The 17,307-nt window shown below is 30.5% G+C and overlaps 1 protein-coding gene across 2 annotated transcripts; it reads left to right on the plus strand.

Annotated features, from left to right (window-relative positions):
• Positions 1-5,037: 5,037 nt before the first annotated feature.
• Positions 5,038-13,024, plus strand: LOC133668794 (uncharacterized). Of its 2 annotated transcripts, none has more exons than XM_062088804.1 (4): positions 5,038-5,259; positions 5,616-6,430; positions 10,653-11,736; positions 11,956-13,024. In XM_062088804.1, the coding sequence occupies exons 2-4, from the start codon at positions 6,353-6,355 to the stop codon at positions 12,480-12,482; spliced, it is 1,689 nt and encodes a 562-aa protein (XP_061944788.1). In that variant the 5' UTR covers positions 5,038-5,259; positions 5,616-6,352; the 3' UTR covers positions 12,483-13,024. The 2 variants fall into 2 exon arrangements, with proteins under 2 accessions (XP_061944788.1, XP_061944796.1); XM_062088812.1 differs by having other exon boundaries at positions 5,616-6,397.
• The last annotated feature ends 4,283 nt before the right edge of the window (positions 13,025-17,307 follow it).

A 17,307-nucleotide genomic window follows, 5' to 3' on the forward strand; every position in this document is an offset into this window, starting at 1 on the left:
TTCACCACTTTCAATTTTTTTTCTTGCCAAGTCTCCTGCCTCGTTTTGGTCTCTGCTTTATGATTGATCGTCTTTTCATTGTTTTGTGCTTCTAAAATTGTTTCTTGGATAAATTTTATCACGGTATATTTTTTATGGCTTAGAAAATTTGTTCAATATTTGAGGTGAAAATGAATATGCCTTATTAATTTATAGTCTTAATATTCGAATAAATAAATAAGAGATTATTTCTCCCTAACGATCAACTATTTCTTCTTGTGCTTTCATCCTTGCAATGGCATGGGATTTTACTACTAAAATTTATGTAAGATTTTAATAGGTTTGTAAGACTACACTGAAAATCTTTCTACTCAAAAGCATAGCATATGTTTGAGAGTGTAGTAGATATTATTTTTTAAATTATTTTTTGTTTGTAAATATATTAAAATAATATTTTTTATATATTTTTTTAATATTAGCATATCAAACCGATTTAAAAAAAATAATTTAAAGCTAAAAAAATAAAATAAATTTAAAAACATAATTGGATTGTAATACCGAACATAACTAAGAAACTTGTTCAAATGAAAAACAAAATATCTTTAATATTGTGGTCAAAGGACTTTTTATTTAAAAATATATTTTTTACTTTTTTTATTTTAACAAATTAAAACCATCTTAAAACACTAAATAAAAATATTAATTTAATATTTTATAAAACCAAACATATTTTTTAAACTCAATTCTAAACACAAAAACAAATGAATGTAATACATATTACATAAATAACAAGACAAGAAATAGTTTTTAAGTTTATATCCCACCATTCTTCCAAAACAAACCTACTTTGTGTCATGAGATAAATATTTCAGCCAGTCATTTTCTTGTTTGGAAGGTGTGTATGTGTTTCCTAATGTGGGATTTTGTGAACGTTCAAAGATAAATGATATTTTATGGTTAAGATTTTTATAAATAAAAAATATTTTAAATAAAATAAGTCCAATGAGCATGTTAAATTCAAAGTATTTAAGATTCGGTAATTAGCTAAGCTTAAGCTTAATGTAATGTGAGTTTAGCGAAAACTGAACCAACAAACTTGATAATATTAATACTATACATCTGATTATGAACGATCATCTACAATAAAAATATAAAAAGATATAATAAAACATTATGCTTATTATACTCATAAATGTATACATGGTCTCTTAGTGGATATACCATACTTATTATCTCATTAATGATATGTAATAGATATTTGTCTCTTATTAATATTTTTATCCCTTAAATTTAATGTTTTTTTAATTCATTTAATATATTTATCATCAAAAAGTTTTTAATTTCTCTAATTATAACTGTTTTTACAGTCACCCAAACTTATATAATAAATCTAAAATTCCTTAAACTAGAAAAATACAAACATTTAAATATATTAATTAACCACTGCCACAAACATTAAATAACCTCTTAAACCATCTAGGTGGTGGCCTAGTGATAAGAGTTTGGGACCAAGAGATTTGCTCTTTCTGTGGTCTCAGGTTCGAGCCCTGTGGTTGCTCATATGATGGCCACTGGAGGCTTACATGGTCGTTAACTTCAGGACCCGTTGGATTAGTCGAGGTGCGCGTAAGCTGGCCCGGACACCCACATTAAACTAAAAAAAATTAACCTCTTAAATTTTGATAAGTTGTCACTTCCAAAAGAAGATTTTGATTTCCACGTAGGCAGGAATATGATGTCATGAATAGCATCACGGCAGGCTATCATTTTTAATGGTCACATGCAATAAGAGTCTAGGAATTTCTTCATCGTAAAGTTTTCTGGTCTACAAGTACAAGAAAGTGATCCTTCACCGTCATGAACACATCTCTACCACAGTTATATCAGTTATATGTAATTATTTTTTATGTTACAATATATTAAAATAATTTTTTTATTTTTAAAAATTAATTTTAAAAACAACATATTAAAATGTTTAAAAAAAATACAAAAAAATTAATTTTTATCAAAAAAAAAAACTTTTCAATTTTTAAAAAATATAAGCTAAAATCCACGTCAAATACAAGAAGAAACACCCGGAGGAGTTGTGTTATAAAAATCGGTTCGCTGAAAATAGATTATTCCATTAATTTGTTGATTTGCAAATCTAAAACTTATTCCTCATCGAGTGTTTTTTCTGGTACTGGGTCGGTGATAGTTCATCCAATCAAAATCGGTCAACTATTTTAGTTGAAGAAAAAAGAAAAAACTCTCAAGCATTTCAGTGTCTTTCTTTGTCAGTTGTCACACAAGTGACTTCAGTCACAAATTTGCACATGGAACTAACTCCCTCTGCTCCTACTTGGCGCAAAGTATATTTAAAAATTGGTCTCCTGTCCTTATTGGCCTTGTACAGTTAAGGATGCATGCTGCGTGTCATGTTTTATATATAAATGCTGAGACATGTGATAGAATAAGGAGAGATATGATTACAATGCACACGAAATAGCTAGTTACTAGTAACATAGCCCGCGCGATATTGTTGGTTAATTTTTTTTATATAAAAAATACAAAAAAAAAACTAAGATTTAAAAGTGTTAGGTCTTTTTGCAAAGCTATATTCAAGAATTTTAGGTTTGGTTATAACACCTGATCCAAAAGTAATATTTATAATAATAATAATAATATTATTATTATTAATATTAAACTTGTATGACCCAATAGGTCTAGGTCTTGCTCTAATACCAGACCCAATAGCCTTGGATGTGGATCTGGCTATAAGCCTAAAAGTATGATAATTAAATAAATTAATTAAAAAGAAAAAAATCAATAAAAAGAAAAAAAACTAATGATGAAAAAGAAAAAAATCTGAATTAACTGGGTTAACCCGTCAAACCTTGGATTTATGTCGTGAAAGTTTGATAATTAAATAGAAAAAAAAATTGACGGGTTAACCTAGAATTAAAAAGGCTAACCCGTCAAACCAAGTTATCTGTCAAACCCGGGATCCGTGTCATGAAAGTCTGATAACTAAATAGAAAAAAAATTAAACATTAACAACCTAAACTAAACGAAAAAAATTAATTAAAAATAATAAAAAACAAAAACAAACAAAAGATATAAGCCTGTTACTAATGAGGAAAAAGAAAAAAATCTGAATCAACTGAGTTAACCCGTCAAATCAGGTTAATCTATCAAACCTGGGATTCGCGTCATGAAAGTTTGATAACTAAATAGAAAAAAAAATTGATGGGTCAAACGAAAAAAAATTAACAAACTAAACTAAACGAAAAAATTTGATTAAAAACAAAAAAAACAAAAAAAAATCAGGTTAACTCTTTAAACCAGGTTAACCCATCAAACCCGAGATCCATGTCATGAAAGTATGATAACTAAATAAATTTTTTTTCGTATTAACAAACTAAATTAAATAAAAAAAATTCATTAAAAGAAATAGAAAAAAAAGTGAACATTAACAACCTCAATTAAACGAAAAAAATTAATTAAAAAAAACAAAAACAAACAAAAGACATAAGCATATTACCAATGAGGAAAAAAAAAATCTGAATCAACTAAGTTAACCCGTCAAACCTGGGATTCGCATCATAAAAGTTTGATAACTAAATAGAAAAAAAAATCGAGGGTCAAATGAAAAAAATGGATTAAAAAAGAAAAAAAAACAAAAAAAAATTCAGGTTAACTCGTCAAACCCGAGATCCGTGTAATAAAAATATGATAACTAAATAAAAAAAAAATTCACATTAACAAACTAAATTAAACCAAAAAAATTCATTAAAGGAAAAAACACAAAGAAAAAAGCAAAAAATAAAAAAACCCATAGGCGAAACAAAAAAAATAAAAAGGAAAACAAAAACAAAAACAAAAAAAAAAAAGAAAAAGAAAAAGTCAAGTGTTTCACTATACACTGTGTGCACAGTGATGCATTATATGTAAAAAACATAAGAAACAAAAGTTAAAAAAAAACTTGCTGCTACAGTGAAAAACCCATGCGTTTTAGAGTATTCTATAATAATTAAACGTAATATGTGTTAATATTCGTGTTAATTCAGTAATTTACTCACTCGAACAGACTTTTCATCCAAATTAAATTTTAAATTATAATGGATAAAAGTTATATATAAAGTGGATTCTTTACCAAATCAATCTTATCAAAATCTAATTTAATATTTTTTAACAAATAATATCATTTTATTTTTTTAAATAATCTTAAAATAACATATTTTTTATTATTATTTCAAGCTAGTGACTTTAGCCCTAGTTCTGAACTTTGCATAAGTAATAAAACCATGATAATTTTTTTGGATTAAAATTGCATTAACCAAATAAATATTTTAAAGAACAATAAATATTATATAATTTATTTTGTAACTTTCATAATAAGAAACATGACATTATTATTTTTAACTTAAATAATTACCTCATGTTATCATATATATATATATATATATATATATATATATATATATATAACAAATTTAAAAGGATAAAAGTGGCAATACTTATAGTTTGAAACAAAAACAAACTGAAATTATTACTCTAATCTTTTCATAATCATTATGATAATTATGGAGATATCGATCTTCCTAATCAAAGAAACAATATTTTAGATAATTTACATTTTAGATATCCAATTTCTAAGCAAATATAAATAAAATAAATATTTATGTATTAAACTTAATTATATATTATTATTGGCTATACTTTTTAAAGTTTTATTTTCATTTATTCTTAAGTTTATAAAATTCATTTGTTTTCGTAAGGAAATTTTTTTATAACATATATATATATATATATATATATATATATATATATATATATATATATATATTCTTTGTTCAACAATAAAAGCATTCCCAGAACAACTTACTTCAATTAAAATTAAATATATTACTATATGATATCTAAAATACACTCTCATAATTAATTAATATATTAAAAAAATTAATAAATTCTCAAATATAATTTAAATGAAAAATTAATTCCAATTTTTTAAGAATTATGTCTTCAAATACCTATAATCTCATATCTCAATGATTACTAATTTTTCTTCTTCCTTTTCGTTCTTGCGTGTAACTTCCGTAGACAAACAAAAGAAATAAAAGGAAACCCCTCTTTCTCTATTAGAAGAGAGCAACAACAGTAGCAGAAACAGAGAAAAAACCAAGACAGAAACACGAAAAAAGATCAAATTCTTTCATTGTTTCTGTTCACGAAATTCTATAAAGAAAGCGAAAGATCTTGTTCCTCTACAATAATGTTCTGTTTGTTGTAGCGGACAAGGTAATAGATAGATATATTGATTTCAGACAACTTTTTTTTTTCTTTTTTGTCTAAATTGTGTATGAGTAGTTTTCTTCAAGTTTACTCTTTGAATCAAGCTTTCTTTTTGGCTTTTGATTGATACCCATTTCTGATTAGGTATTAAAAAGAAAAGGGCTTCTCTCATATTCCCTTTATTCTTCATTTATTCTACAAGTTTCTTTGTTTCTTTCGGGGTTTTCTTAGAGCTGAATTCAAGGTTTTTTTTGGGGTTTGAGAAGTGGATTTTATGTGCTTGTTGCAAAGTTTGTATTTTTGTAGGGTTTGCTGGATCATAACTGGGAACTTATTGAATTTCTTGATTTTGGACTGATTAGGGTTTTGATTCAAGAGCAAGTCAGGGAATGAGCTGTCTTTCAAGTGGTTGGAGTTGTGGATTACACAATTATTGCCTATCGTTAATTTGAAATTGCATGGAGTGGTATTGTTGAGCATTGCTTGTTTTTGGGCATGGAAGAGGATTGCGCATTTAGGATTGTCTGGAAGTGATCAAGAATTACTTTTTTTTGTTGTATTGGAGGGTAAAGGTTTCTGGGTTTTTGGCTGTTTTATGCTTGATCTTGAACTTGGGAATGATTTGTGCGTTAGGGTTTCCTTTCAAGGGTAAGGAGGTTATGGTTCTTTATTGCCACAGAAGGCAACGCTGAAGATCGGATTTCAGTGGACAATTTCATTTCTCTAGAGACCTTGAGGTTTAACATAATTTGAGTAAAGTTGTTCATCAAGAAGGAAAACATTTCAAGGTTACTTTTGCAACTGAGTTTTTGTAGAATTATTGCAGTAGAGCGTAATATACTAGAAGATTTGATCGAGTGGATTAGTTTGAGCTTTGTTATTGAAGGGGATTTTGGTGGATTTGGAACTCGTGGCTGTTGGATGTGATATACAACTTCATGGGGAAGTGTTGAACCTGGTAATGAATGTGGGGACATGGTGTATGGACAGGAGCATAGTTACTGGTCCATTCCCTTTTCAGAACAGTGCTTTTGGAAAGTAATTCGATCATTTTCTTTGGTGAAAGGCGTCACTGTTTTGTGTTTTGGGATTCTGTTCAATGTCGCGTTGCTTTCCATTTCCACCACCAGGATATGAAAAGAAGGTTAGAAGTGATGATGTTGACCTACTAGAAAAGGTTCATACACTTGCCTTTTATTGAATGACATTGCATATTTGGCATGATATTTATTAGAGCAATCAAAACGAATTCTTTTCTGATTCGCATTTAATTGAACCAATTCCAATGGCAACCAATTTGTTTCTCCATCGGTAGTAAATACTTCCTGGAACTCTTTGCTGTCTTGTCTTAAATTCATTCACTCTTAGACTTATCATGTAATAGTTTTACCTGAGGATACAGAAAAAGTACTCCTTTCCAAATGAAGCACATTCATGTTCGCAGGCTTTGCTTAAACAAAGATAAGATCTTCGTTGTATGTACAAAGCGTTATGCTGTTGGATGCCAAATGATCATGGTGGATGAAATGACAGTGGCATTTTCTGTTCCTCCTATACATAGTTGTGGTTACAGGCTTCTTATTAATTGATCGATTCATGTTTGTATTTGTTATTCTTTAATATCTGTCTGGCTATTGCCTTCTCCTTTATGTTATTGAAGTATTATGCATCCTGATTATGGTATTTACAGAAACTTTTAAGTGCTGGTAATTTTGTCCATGCATGAATTTCATCCTAGATTCTTGTGATGTTTTCTACGAGAATTTTTGTTTTTGTATTATTAGCTCAGATGAGCTTATAATTTACAAGAAGACTATAAAACTGAGTTCCAAAATTATAGAAAGCTCTTCAATATAGTGCAGTGAAGGAAGCTTTGTTCTCAAAAAAGTCAAAACTTAGAAAGTGACCTTTGTATTTGTCATCAGATGATTGGCTTCCATGAGTCAGGAAATTATATCTACAATGAGATGCTCTAACCTTGTAGAGCCCTGATTAATTGAAAGCCTTTATTATTGGCTCTGTGTCATTAATTTGAATGAACGAGAATTATAAGTGCCATTTTTTTATTATTGAGTTGACCGATTTTGTATCTTGTTAAATAACCAGCTCAATTTGCAATGCTGGTTGCTTGTAAAATCTTATTTGGTTATGGTTGCTTATGAGATTAGATTTGCTGTACACTTGTTATGGTCAGGAATTCAAATCACACGTTCCTTTTTAGGTTTAGATGGATAAATGGTTTCAGGGTGTGGAATATCAAATGGCATGAAAAAGAATTCTGTGTAAGTTGGAATGTGTTGTAATTTTTTGATTGAATTTAATACCTACTGAGAAACTAGCATGAAATAATTAGAGCAGGACCCTTTTATGGAAAAGAAAGGGCAAGTCATAAAGCATTCTGTAATTTACATTTCAAAATGTGATGTTCAAGCTGTTTTTATTCAGAGAATAATAAAGGGATAGGATATCTAAGATACTAGGTCCTGTAGTAATGGAGGAGAGGGATAGAATAATAAAGGGATAGGATAACTAAGATACTAGGTCCTGTAGTAATGGAGGAGAGGGAGGACAGGTTGAACAGACTACCCAAAACCAATGCAAACAGAGTCGAAGGAGTACCCCCAAAAAATGAAAATGGATACGACTCCCTACTCATTATTCAAAAAAAGAACAGGAAAAATGAGGAGAAAATTGAGATATAAATGTTTAAATGTTCAAGTATGTGACAGCTGTAATATTAGCATTTCCAACTTTTCAATTGGAAACCACACTGTTTGTTATGTTTAGGGTTTCACAGCATTGTAAATATCTAATGACTTCTTATTTCTAATGAAAGCAGTAAATGAGAACTCTTGGATTTATGTGGTTTAGCACACCTGGATTTGCCCTTTATTTCCCTTAAGCCTCAATGGAACATTGATGTTCTTGCCTCACCAAGATGTTGGGTGCATCTTGTACAAAAGTATCTGACAGGATAGAAAAGTTAAATGAGTTTCACGTCTATAATTCCTTAAAATTCTTTTCAGCTGAGATCCTTCACGGGATTGAAGTTTCTATGAAACATTGTGTTCCTGCTCTATAACATCTGTCTGCCTTAATCCTGCACAAAAATGAGAAACAGGATTGAAAGTTCACAAGTTTAACGTCTAAAATTTTCTGAAAATTCATTTTCAAGGTCCATTGTGCTGAGAGCCTTCTGGGATTGAAGACTTATAACATCTATCTTAACTTAATGTATGGAATTTTGCTTTTTAACTTATGCGGTATTTGCTCTATAGAGTGTTAAACTGCCATTAAAGAAAACTTGTGGAGGTAGAGAAATCAATACATATTTGATTCTTAAATCGTAATCTCATATGCTATTTCGATTTTCCTGATGAGATATGTGTAATATGAAATCTTATTGTTATGGTTTAGGAAATTCACACTGAGTAGGATGGTATTACCTGGTCCAGTACTTTAGCTTAAATAGGCTTTCAACATTTCTGTTTAATTATGGTCTGATTATTGAAAGTAGATTGTCCTTTCACGATACACAGATTAATAAATGGATTATAAGATAAAGTACTAGCAGTTTTTCAAGAACTTTTTAACTAAAATTCAATTATTAGATATGTTTGTTTGTTCCAAGGTGTGTGGAGATGGGCAATGTGTCTTAAATGGAGATTTTGGAGAATGGTTGCTTACTATTTTGCTATTGGTGTTTTAGTTCATGGGTAAGTCCTTGGTTTAAGCCATTTCTCTGTTAGTCCTATATGGAGGAGGAACCAGTAATTGCATGTTTATAATAATAATAATAATAATAATAATAATAATAAAGATTCTTGCAAGCTGGAACCAAGAAGTAAATATGAGATCAGAACATACACCTACTTGTGCTGGCTCAAATTAAAATGTTTCTTTAGTGCCTGCTTGTTGCTTGCATCTATTCACCCTGGAAATGTGATGAATCAACCTGCCTTAAATAAGGGATTCTGAATATGATTGTTAACTAGTTAGCTCTTGTTGTTTGAGTTCTTGAGTAAATCTTTGGTTTTCTGCTATTCCTATTTTAGTGAATCGCATGTGTAAGCAGTGGATTGATTGTATGTATCTACAATTTCTACTGAAAATTAGGGAGATGAGGTTTGTGAGCCTGCTAGTGAATTTGTGTCCATTTAGGTGGCCTCTTTTACTTTGTCAAGTTTTAAGGTTAAAAAAAACAACACGGGCTTGCAAAATTGGAAGAAAAAAAACTGTATATGCCATTTTATGTTTTTTTTTAACATCCATAACTCTGTTTTGGAGATGCATAGTCTGCTGAGTGCATCAAGAACTTCAATTTCAGCACTTTATAAGTCTCCAAGTAAATGCTAGTATTTATATGCATCGCAAGTCAGATGTGGAGATCTGTCTCTTGCAATGATGCTCCTTAGATTTGCTTTTGATGGATGAACAGGTGGAATGTTTACCTTGTTTTTCTTGTAGATTTTCCAGGGGATGGATGATGGGACTCCTTTTTATATTTCCATATCAGTATGATGCTACTCCAAAAATGAAGTAGTTTATTTTCTTGCTCATATTTGGCTCCGTGGCCATTTATATCCCACCAAGTTTTATGATCTTCCTATTTTAGCTCTGTTATTTGGGTGCATGTAGATTTTTTTATCTCTGCAATACCTGTTCAGGCATGTGAGGTTGCAGATATTGGGGCTAGAATGCAGATGAGTGGGCTTTGCTTCAAATATTAGGGATTCTGTTCATTTTATAAGTATGTCATAATCATGTTCTTCATGAGTTTTTATATTTGGGATTGTAATTATATCATTTCATGGAATGGTTTCAGGCTTTCAGTGTCCAGAAAGAAATGGAAGATGGCATTATAACTTTATATTTAAGCTACTTTCTGAGCATTGTGAAAAGGATGGAAATTTCTTTGCCTGGGAGGGTAGGGTTCTATTTTAGGTGTGGATATGATGATTAGAATTTTGAACTTAGTCGAATTCATAAAGGGCCCTTTCCCCGGCTCCCTCTTTGTAGAGGTCTTAGCAGAAGGAAATGTTTGTCTAGATTATGTTTGACGTGGAAATGTTCTGTAATGGGTGTTTCTCATCTCTTTCACGTCTCTGACCTCATTTCTTGTAATTCTTTTTAGCATGATGAAGTTGGCAACTGATAAATTTAGGCACACAGAGTTACCAGGCATTCTGCTTCTCTCATGGATAATGCTTAGGGCGGGTTTCTGCATAAAAGTTTTGATTTGTCTTATTTGCATTTTGAATTCATATTTTGGGTAGTGAAACAGATGAATATATATTTATGTGATATGCCTATGTAACGGACTCCGGCGTAATCAGTGAACACACTGTCTCTGATTCTCTTGAGTTGAATTATTTATTATTGCTTTCTGAAAATTTCAGGAGAAGGACAAAGAAAAGAAGCACAAGAAGGAGAAGAAAGATAGAGAAAAAAGAGAAGATATAGAAAAGAGGGAGAAAGATAGGAGCGAAGAAAAGCATAGGGATAAGAAAAACAAAAAGGAAAAGCATAGAGAGAAAAAGGACAGAGATAAGGATAAGGAAAAAAGTAGTGCCTCAGATGAAAAGAGACTTCCGGGGCAAGCTAAGCTTGACAATGGTGGAGATAAAGCCTCAGGTGAAGGGAAACTTCCTCGGCAATCTAAGCATATCAATGGAGATAAAGCCTTGGATGGCTGGAAATTTGGAGAGAAATCTGATGGTAATGGTGGGGAGGTGTGCACTCAGAAGGGGAAGGAAATTGATGTGGATAAAAATAGTGTACCTAATGACAAAAAATTTGCTGGACAATTATCAGGTTACAACGGTCAGAAGCTAATTCAAAACAGCACTTTGTTTCACCAACCTAAGGAATCTAAATTTGTCCATGAGCTGGGCAAGAGAGCCAGAGCTGAAGACAGAAACCAGTTCTTTGAGAAGTTACCTGGTACAGATGCAAAAAGGGATGAGGGAATGGTCAGACTGGTGGTGAAGGCCTCTGGAAATTGGGTTGAAGAAAAAGAAAAGAACAAGCGAGATGATGATACAAGGTTGGATGGGCATGGAATCAGGGATGAGGCAAGATTTACTGGAAGTGTTCAGAGCCTTTCTGGAACATTTCTGGCTAGAATTGATGGAATGCTCAGACCACTGGAGAAAGACATTGAGAAGAAGATGGAAGAGAAATATCAGACCAAGCAAAAGGAAACTGATTATAAACACAAGGATAGACGGAAGGATAAAGAGAAAAAAGGTAAAGAGAAGGATAAAGTCAGTGTTAAGGTCAAGAAAAAGAAGGAGAAAGCAAAGGAGAAAAGTGAGCATAAGAAGAAAGATTCAGTTAAATTGAAGGAAAGCAATATGTCTGACGTTGTAGGTAACCATACTGTAAAAACCTCACATCTTCTCAAGGAGAGCACTAAAAGTGCTGTCGAAGAAGTAAATATAAAGAAACGAAAGGACTCGGACATGAATGGATTTTTGCATGGTGAGTCAAAATGACTATTATTGAAATTCTGTGAACCAATGTTTCTTTCAACCAGATATGATGGATTTATCATATTCTTAAAGGTGTTGATTTTCAAGTTTTGATATTGATTCACCAGAAATGTTCAGAGATTAGTCCATTATGTTAGGCAAATAATCCAAATTTCACATGCTTTTTATCAGCTAATGCATTCTGCTTCCCTTTTGTTTTCTTTTGCAGCTAATGATATTAAGCCTAATAAGTTGCCAAGGCCTACTTCTTCCTTGCCTCTATCAGCTGAGAATGGAAGAATGTTGGGAACATGCCAAATTTCCACCGCAGTTATAAAAGGTAGACAGGAGGCTGTCTATACCGAAAAGGTGGGTAATAAAGGACACCTGATAAATGGTTTGATAGAAGCTCAAGCTCCATCCATCTCCTCAACAACTGAATCACTACCTATTTCTTTAACGAAGTCTTTAACAAAACCTTTGGATTCATCTGCACAAACTGATCAAATAGCTGAAGTGCCTAGGAAACAACCCCACCCAGATTCCAAGTATCTGCCTGAGGTGCTTACAGTACCCAAAATGGAAGAGTGGTTAGAATTTGAGGATCAAGAATGGCTATTTCAGAGCACCAATTCCCAAGCAAAGAAGCCCAAGGTTGGGTCATCAGGGGTCGATGAGACACCAATGGTGTGGTCAGAAGCTCTGCAGATTGAGATGGCTGATGTTTATGCACTGCCATACGTAATGCCTTACTGATGATTTTGGCAATTGGACACGGTTGCCTATCATGCACCATCTAATGTGATGGACCCTCCATAGGACCACACTGAGGAGAGGTATTGCAGCATCTTGGCCTTGAGTTGGTTATTTGATTATCGAGCTGCATGTTTCTTATTCCTTGGACAGTGTAGTCTGCAACTGCCTCAGTTTCGTAGTGAAGCGCATTCTTCAACTGCCTGATTTTTGAAAGGGTGGTGAATGCAAATGATCTCGGACACAGAAGTGCATGCAGGAGCAAGCACATATACGAAGTTATCATTGAAGGGCAGGTTTTTACCTCCTGGAACAGAATCACAAATTCATTTAGAAAAAGCAACTGAGCAGGGTTGCTTGGAAGAGATGCATAAGCTTGTGCAATTTTATTTTATTTGCCTAAAGCCAAAGTTCTTTCTAGTTGAAAATGTAAAAGAAAATGGCTGTGGTCTTGGCAACTCCACAACAGTTTTGATTTGTAGCATGCAAGGCTTATTTACAAGGAATGTCAGATAGAAGAAAAGGTAGTAGCATTCATTTATTCACCTTTCTTGTTACTGTTTTTCACATTTTCATCCTTTTATGTTCACAGAGGCAAGGCATTTTTGTGTCATTGTTTTTTCGAGCCCCATCTCGTTGTAGTTCCCTTGTTGCTTCTGGTTCAAGCATGTGAATGTTCGTATTTTAGTCAACATGTATACACCTTGGTCATGATATCCATTGTTAGCTTAGAAATTTTGCCCATTGGATTATTGATTATTATTTTGTATATACTTAGGGATAATAAAACCTTAGGTGAAAGTGAATATGATGGATAGAGAGTTCTGCATGCTGCAATGTGTAAAGTGGGCAACCCTTGCAATAGCATGGAAATCGTGCGAGGGATGTTGTTCTAGCAGCTTGTGATATCCAGTAATATGCTTGCCATACCTGTGATCATTGATAATCAAATTGTGTTCAGTCAAGTTTTGATTTTATTTTTTTTAAATTAAAATTATCAGAACAATATTATTATTTTTTTAAAAAAATCTTGAAATAATAGTATTTTGAGTCTATTTTGAGTCAATGTAAATTAACACATCCAACTTCTAACTAAATCTTGAGCTACATCATGAACTGGGCAATGTTTAATGACTTTATATGTGATATCTTAAGAACATCACTGAAAAAATATAGAAATTACATGAAAGAAATTTCTTTTTTTTTTTAAAAAATAAAATTAAAAAATGTAAATTTCTCATTCACAACAGAAATTTTAGAAAAGAAAGTTACGTTAATTAAGTGTATGGAAAACTAAAATTTTATAAGTGCTTTTACATTTTCACACGAAAAGGAATGGCTAAATGGTTAGAGTTGAAGAAATTCAAAAATAAAGTAATTTAATGATACAAGAAAAATAAATACACCAAAGGGGTTTGCCAACTCCAATAGCATTTAATGCAATTATTTTTTATTTATTTATGTAACAAGTCATAATTACACCTTACATATCATCAGGTTGTTACTTGTTTTTATCAATTTATAAGATTTATTATTATTCTTTTTTATATATATAGACTTTTATTATATGTAAATACGTGTCTTGAATGACCATATTAATGTGCCAAGAGATCTCCAAGTGGACTGTTGTTTTCAATGAACATAAATAATTAAGGGTATTTTATGTTCAGTTTTCATTTATGAACAAAATCTCTTTTTAATTCGATCAATATCTATATAGATAGGGATATTAATTCTTGGTTGAAAAGCTTAATTTCACGTAAATTTATTAGACTTTTTAGACCTAAGCAGTTGATATTAAATATAGTATATTAATGCTAATATTAAATGATAAAATTTTATAAAATATTTAATATTAAATAATAAAATTAAAAAAATATACACGGTCCTGAGTAGCACTACCCGTAAACCTAACATTGTATTTTTTTTTATAAGGGATAATTGACTTGTTGTCTATTTTTTTTTCTTAAAATAAAATAATAGGCAATTTATTGCATAAAAGATAATAATATTGGCTCTCGATACTCGAAGTAGCTAGCAACCTCAACTCATACTCATTATAATAGACAATTGTTAACTTCTTGAGCTATGAGACACATATGTTATAAAACAATTAAAAATATATCAACATGATTTAATATTCAAATGAATAGTTAAACTCGTCCCATGTTATTTAATTGTTTTGTTAATATTTCAAATCTTATTCAAAGAAAAAATATAGAATATAAAATTTCTAATAATTATGTCATATTAAAAAAGAATTAATGAATAGAAACAGATTAAAGAACCTTATTTACATTAAATAGGTCATTTTTTCGGAAGTCATATTAAATGTAATAAATAGCCTATTACAAGTAATTCTACCATTAATCATGACATTCTGGTCATTGTTAGTTTAATTAGGAAAGAAGAAATTTTTTAGTCTCAAGATACTGATAATAGAACATTACATTGAAAAAACATAATTGACGAAATTTTTATTAATTTGTTAATGATTGTTGCATTAGTAAATTAGTAATGTAGTTCACCTAAGATAAATTGATTTGTATAAGTAATGAATGAAATATTTAAAGATTTTATCTTAGTAGTTTATGAAAATAAAATTTATTATATTATATAAATTTATATATTACTTACTAGAGTATATAAAAATAAAAAAAATATTGCATGCATTAAAATTTGAATTCATCTCAATTTGTTAGTAGAAAAGAATCTCTCGCTGTTAGGTTAGTTCAATCAATTTAATAAATATTTTTTTATAAAATAAAATAAAAATAATAACTTGAAAACAAATAACATGTTTGATGGTGTTACAATTATGAACCAATATTAAATAAATAATAAAAATTAAAAATGTAATAGAGTCAGATCACGTTTATTTACATGGTTGCTTCTACGTTTGAAGCAAAACGCAGAAGCAACATGTTTAGTAAAATACAAAACATTATTTACTGTGTGCGGAACTTACTACAATTCACGTTTCAAATGTTGGTTAGCAGAAAGCAATATTAATTTGCTTCAGTTTTCCTGCTGTAAATTAATTCACTCGGTATTATTCACTTGAAGAAGTGAACAGCGCCAGGTGAATTAATTCACGTGGCATTGTTCCCAGTTGAATTAATTCACTTGTCACTATTCACGTGAACAGTGTCTTCACTGTTAATTGTTCATTGGACCGCGCCCGGTAAAAAAAATCGTGTTTTACTTGAAAAACTATTATTTAATATTATTCAATGACACTATATAAATTATAAGGAGATCGTAATTTCAATTTTGTTTGTGATGATATTTTACCTGATTTTGTTGTACGTTAAAAAAACCATGGAAACTATAGTTATTATCGGATGAATTTCATACGTAATGAAATTATAGATAAGTTAATGAAATAATAAAAAATATTTGATATAAAGCATTATTTATTTAATGATATAACAGTAGTAGTTAAATCTACAACATTTAAATTTAAAACCATTAATATTAATATATATCTTTTTTAGTTATTTTATAAACTCAATTTGAAAAGCATGTTTAACCAAACACATTAAACTATTTTTTATTCAACCTCAATTTCAACCACAGTTTTAACCAAATATATATAATTAAATACCAAACCAGCCTCAACCAAAAGTACTTTTTATAAAATAATTTTTTTCAAATCACAACCACAAAAGCTATCACAATACCAAAAACACTGACACGAGGACCTAACAGTGGTGCTAGTGAATAAAAACTTAGACTAAACATAATTAATTGTATGAAAAATATTGATGATGCAGAGACATTGTAAGAGCAAAGACTTATATAATTAAAGTAGATTGAGTGTTTCTTTGATCATATTTAAAAAGCTAAATAGCACATGGAATGATATATCCGTCCAATTTTTTTTTTAAAAAAACATGTATTCACTAATTATCAACAAAACGATGCCACAACAATGTTTAGGAGTAGCATTGCTTTCTAGGAGAGTTAAATGTTACTGGAATAGTCTATAGATGCATGCAAAAATGACAGGAAAATAGCTTGGGGAGTCGTTGCATAAACAAAAAGATTGTGTGATCATGTTGACGGAGGAGAACTTCTGCGAATGAAAAAGCTACCATCAATATTAGTGATCAAATGAAGAAAAAAAGCTTGCAAAAAGGAAGAAGAGAAGGTGGAGATAACGCGCTGGCAAGTTGAGAGTACATGTAAGTGATTTTATACTGGTAGAAAACGACAGTGAAAAAAAGATAGAAACCAAGGGCATATAGTATGTTGTGTTATTTTTTATAATTTAATTGGCATCAATAGAATGAATCATCCATGAAACTGATCATAACCATGAAAAAATAGTTTATCGCAGTCATCATTGGCAGCATCTGTTGTCACTGCCTGAATCACACCTCAATTTTCATAGTTGCATTATATATATATTTTAATTAATCATAGATATCCGAGCTAGTTTGTGCGCATCTCAACTAATTCTACGAGTCTTGAAATTAATAATCATATAAATCTCTAGTAGCCATCATATTAACAACCAAATAATTTGAATTTAAAACCACAGTTTCATTATCTCAACTGGTTACAACAGCTACAACATCATTATTTAATTAAAAAAATAATATAAAAAATAAGTCAAGTTAATCTGTGCTAACTCATTAAGCATTGTTCTTGGATCATGAGTTTAAGATAACCTAATAAAAATAAAATTGAAATAAATCATGAAGCCTAATTTTTTATCAAACACGTTATTAAATGATGAAATTAAGAGAAAAAAGTCAATTAAAAAAACAAAAAAAACTAAATCAATTGGGTTAATCCGATAAACTCGTGACCTGAGTCATGA

This window comes from Populus nigra, chromosome 1, assembly GCF_951802175.1.
Source record: "Populus nigra chromosome 1, ddPopNigr1.1, whole genome shotgun sequence".
NCBI lineage: Eukaryota > Viridiplantae > Streptophyta > Magnoliopsida > Malpighiales > Salicaceae > Populus > Populus nigra.

What these genes read in the sequence shown, in the direction of transcription:
- LOC133668794 (XM_062088804.1), top strand. Translation starts at nt 6,353, where the DNA reads ATGTCGCGTTGCTTTCCATTTCCACCACCAGGATATGAAAAGAAGGTT. An exon ending in ATGTTGACCTACTAGAAAAG is followed by an intron (nt 6,431 to 10,652) that starts GTTCATACACTT and finishes TGAAAATTTCAG; the next exon opens with GAGAAGGACAAAGAAAAGAA. An exon ending in CATGAATGGATTTTTGCATG is followed by an intron (nt 11,737 to 11,955) that starts GTGAGTCAAAAT and finishes TTTCTTTTGCAG; the next exon opens with CTAATGATATTAAGCCTAAT.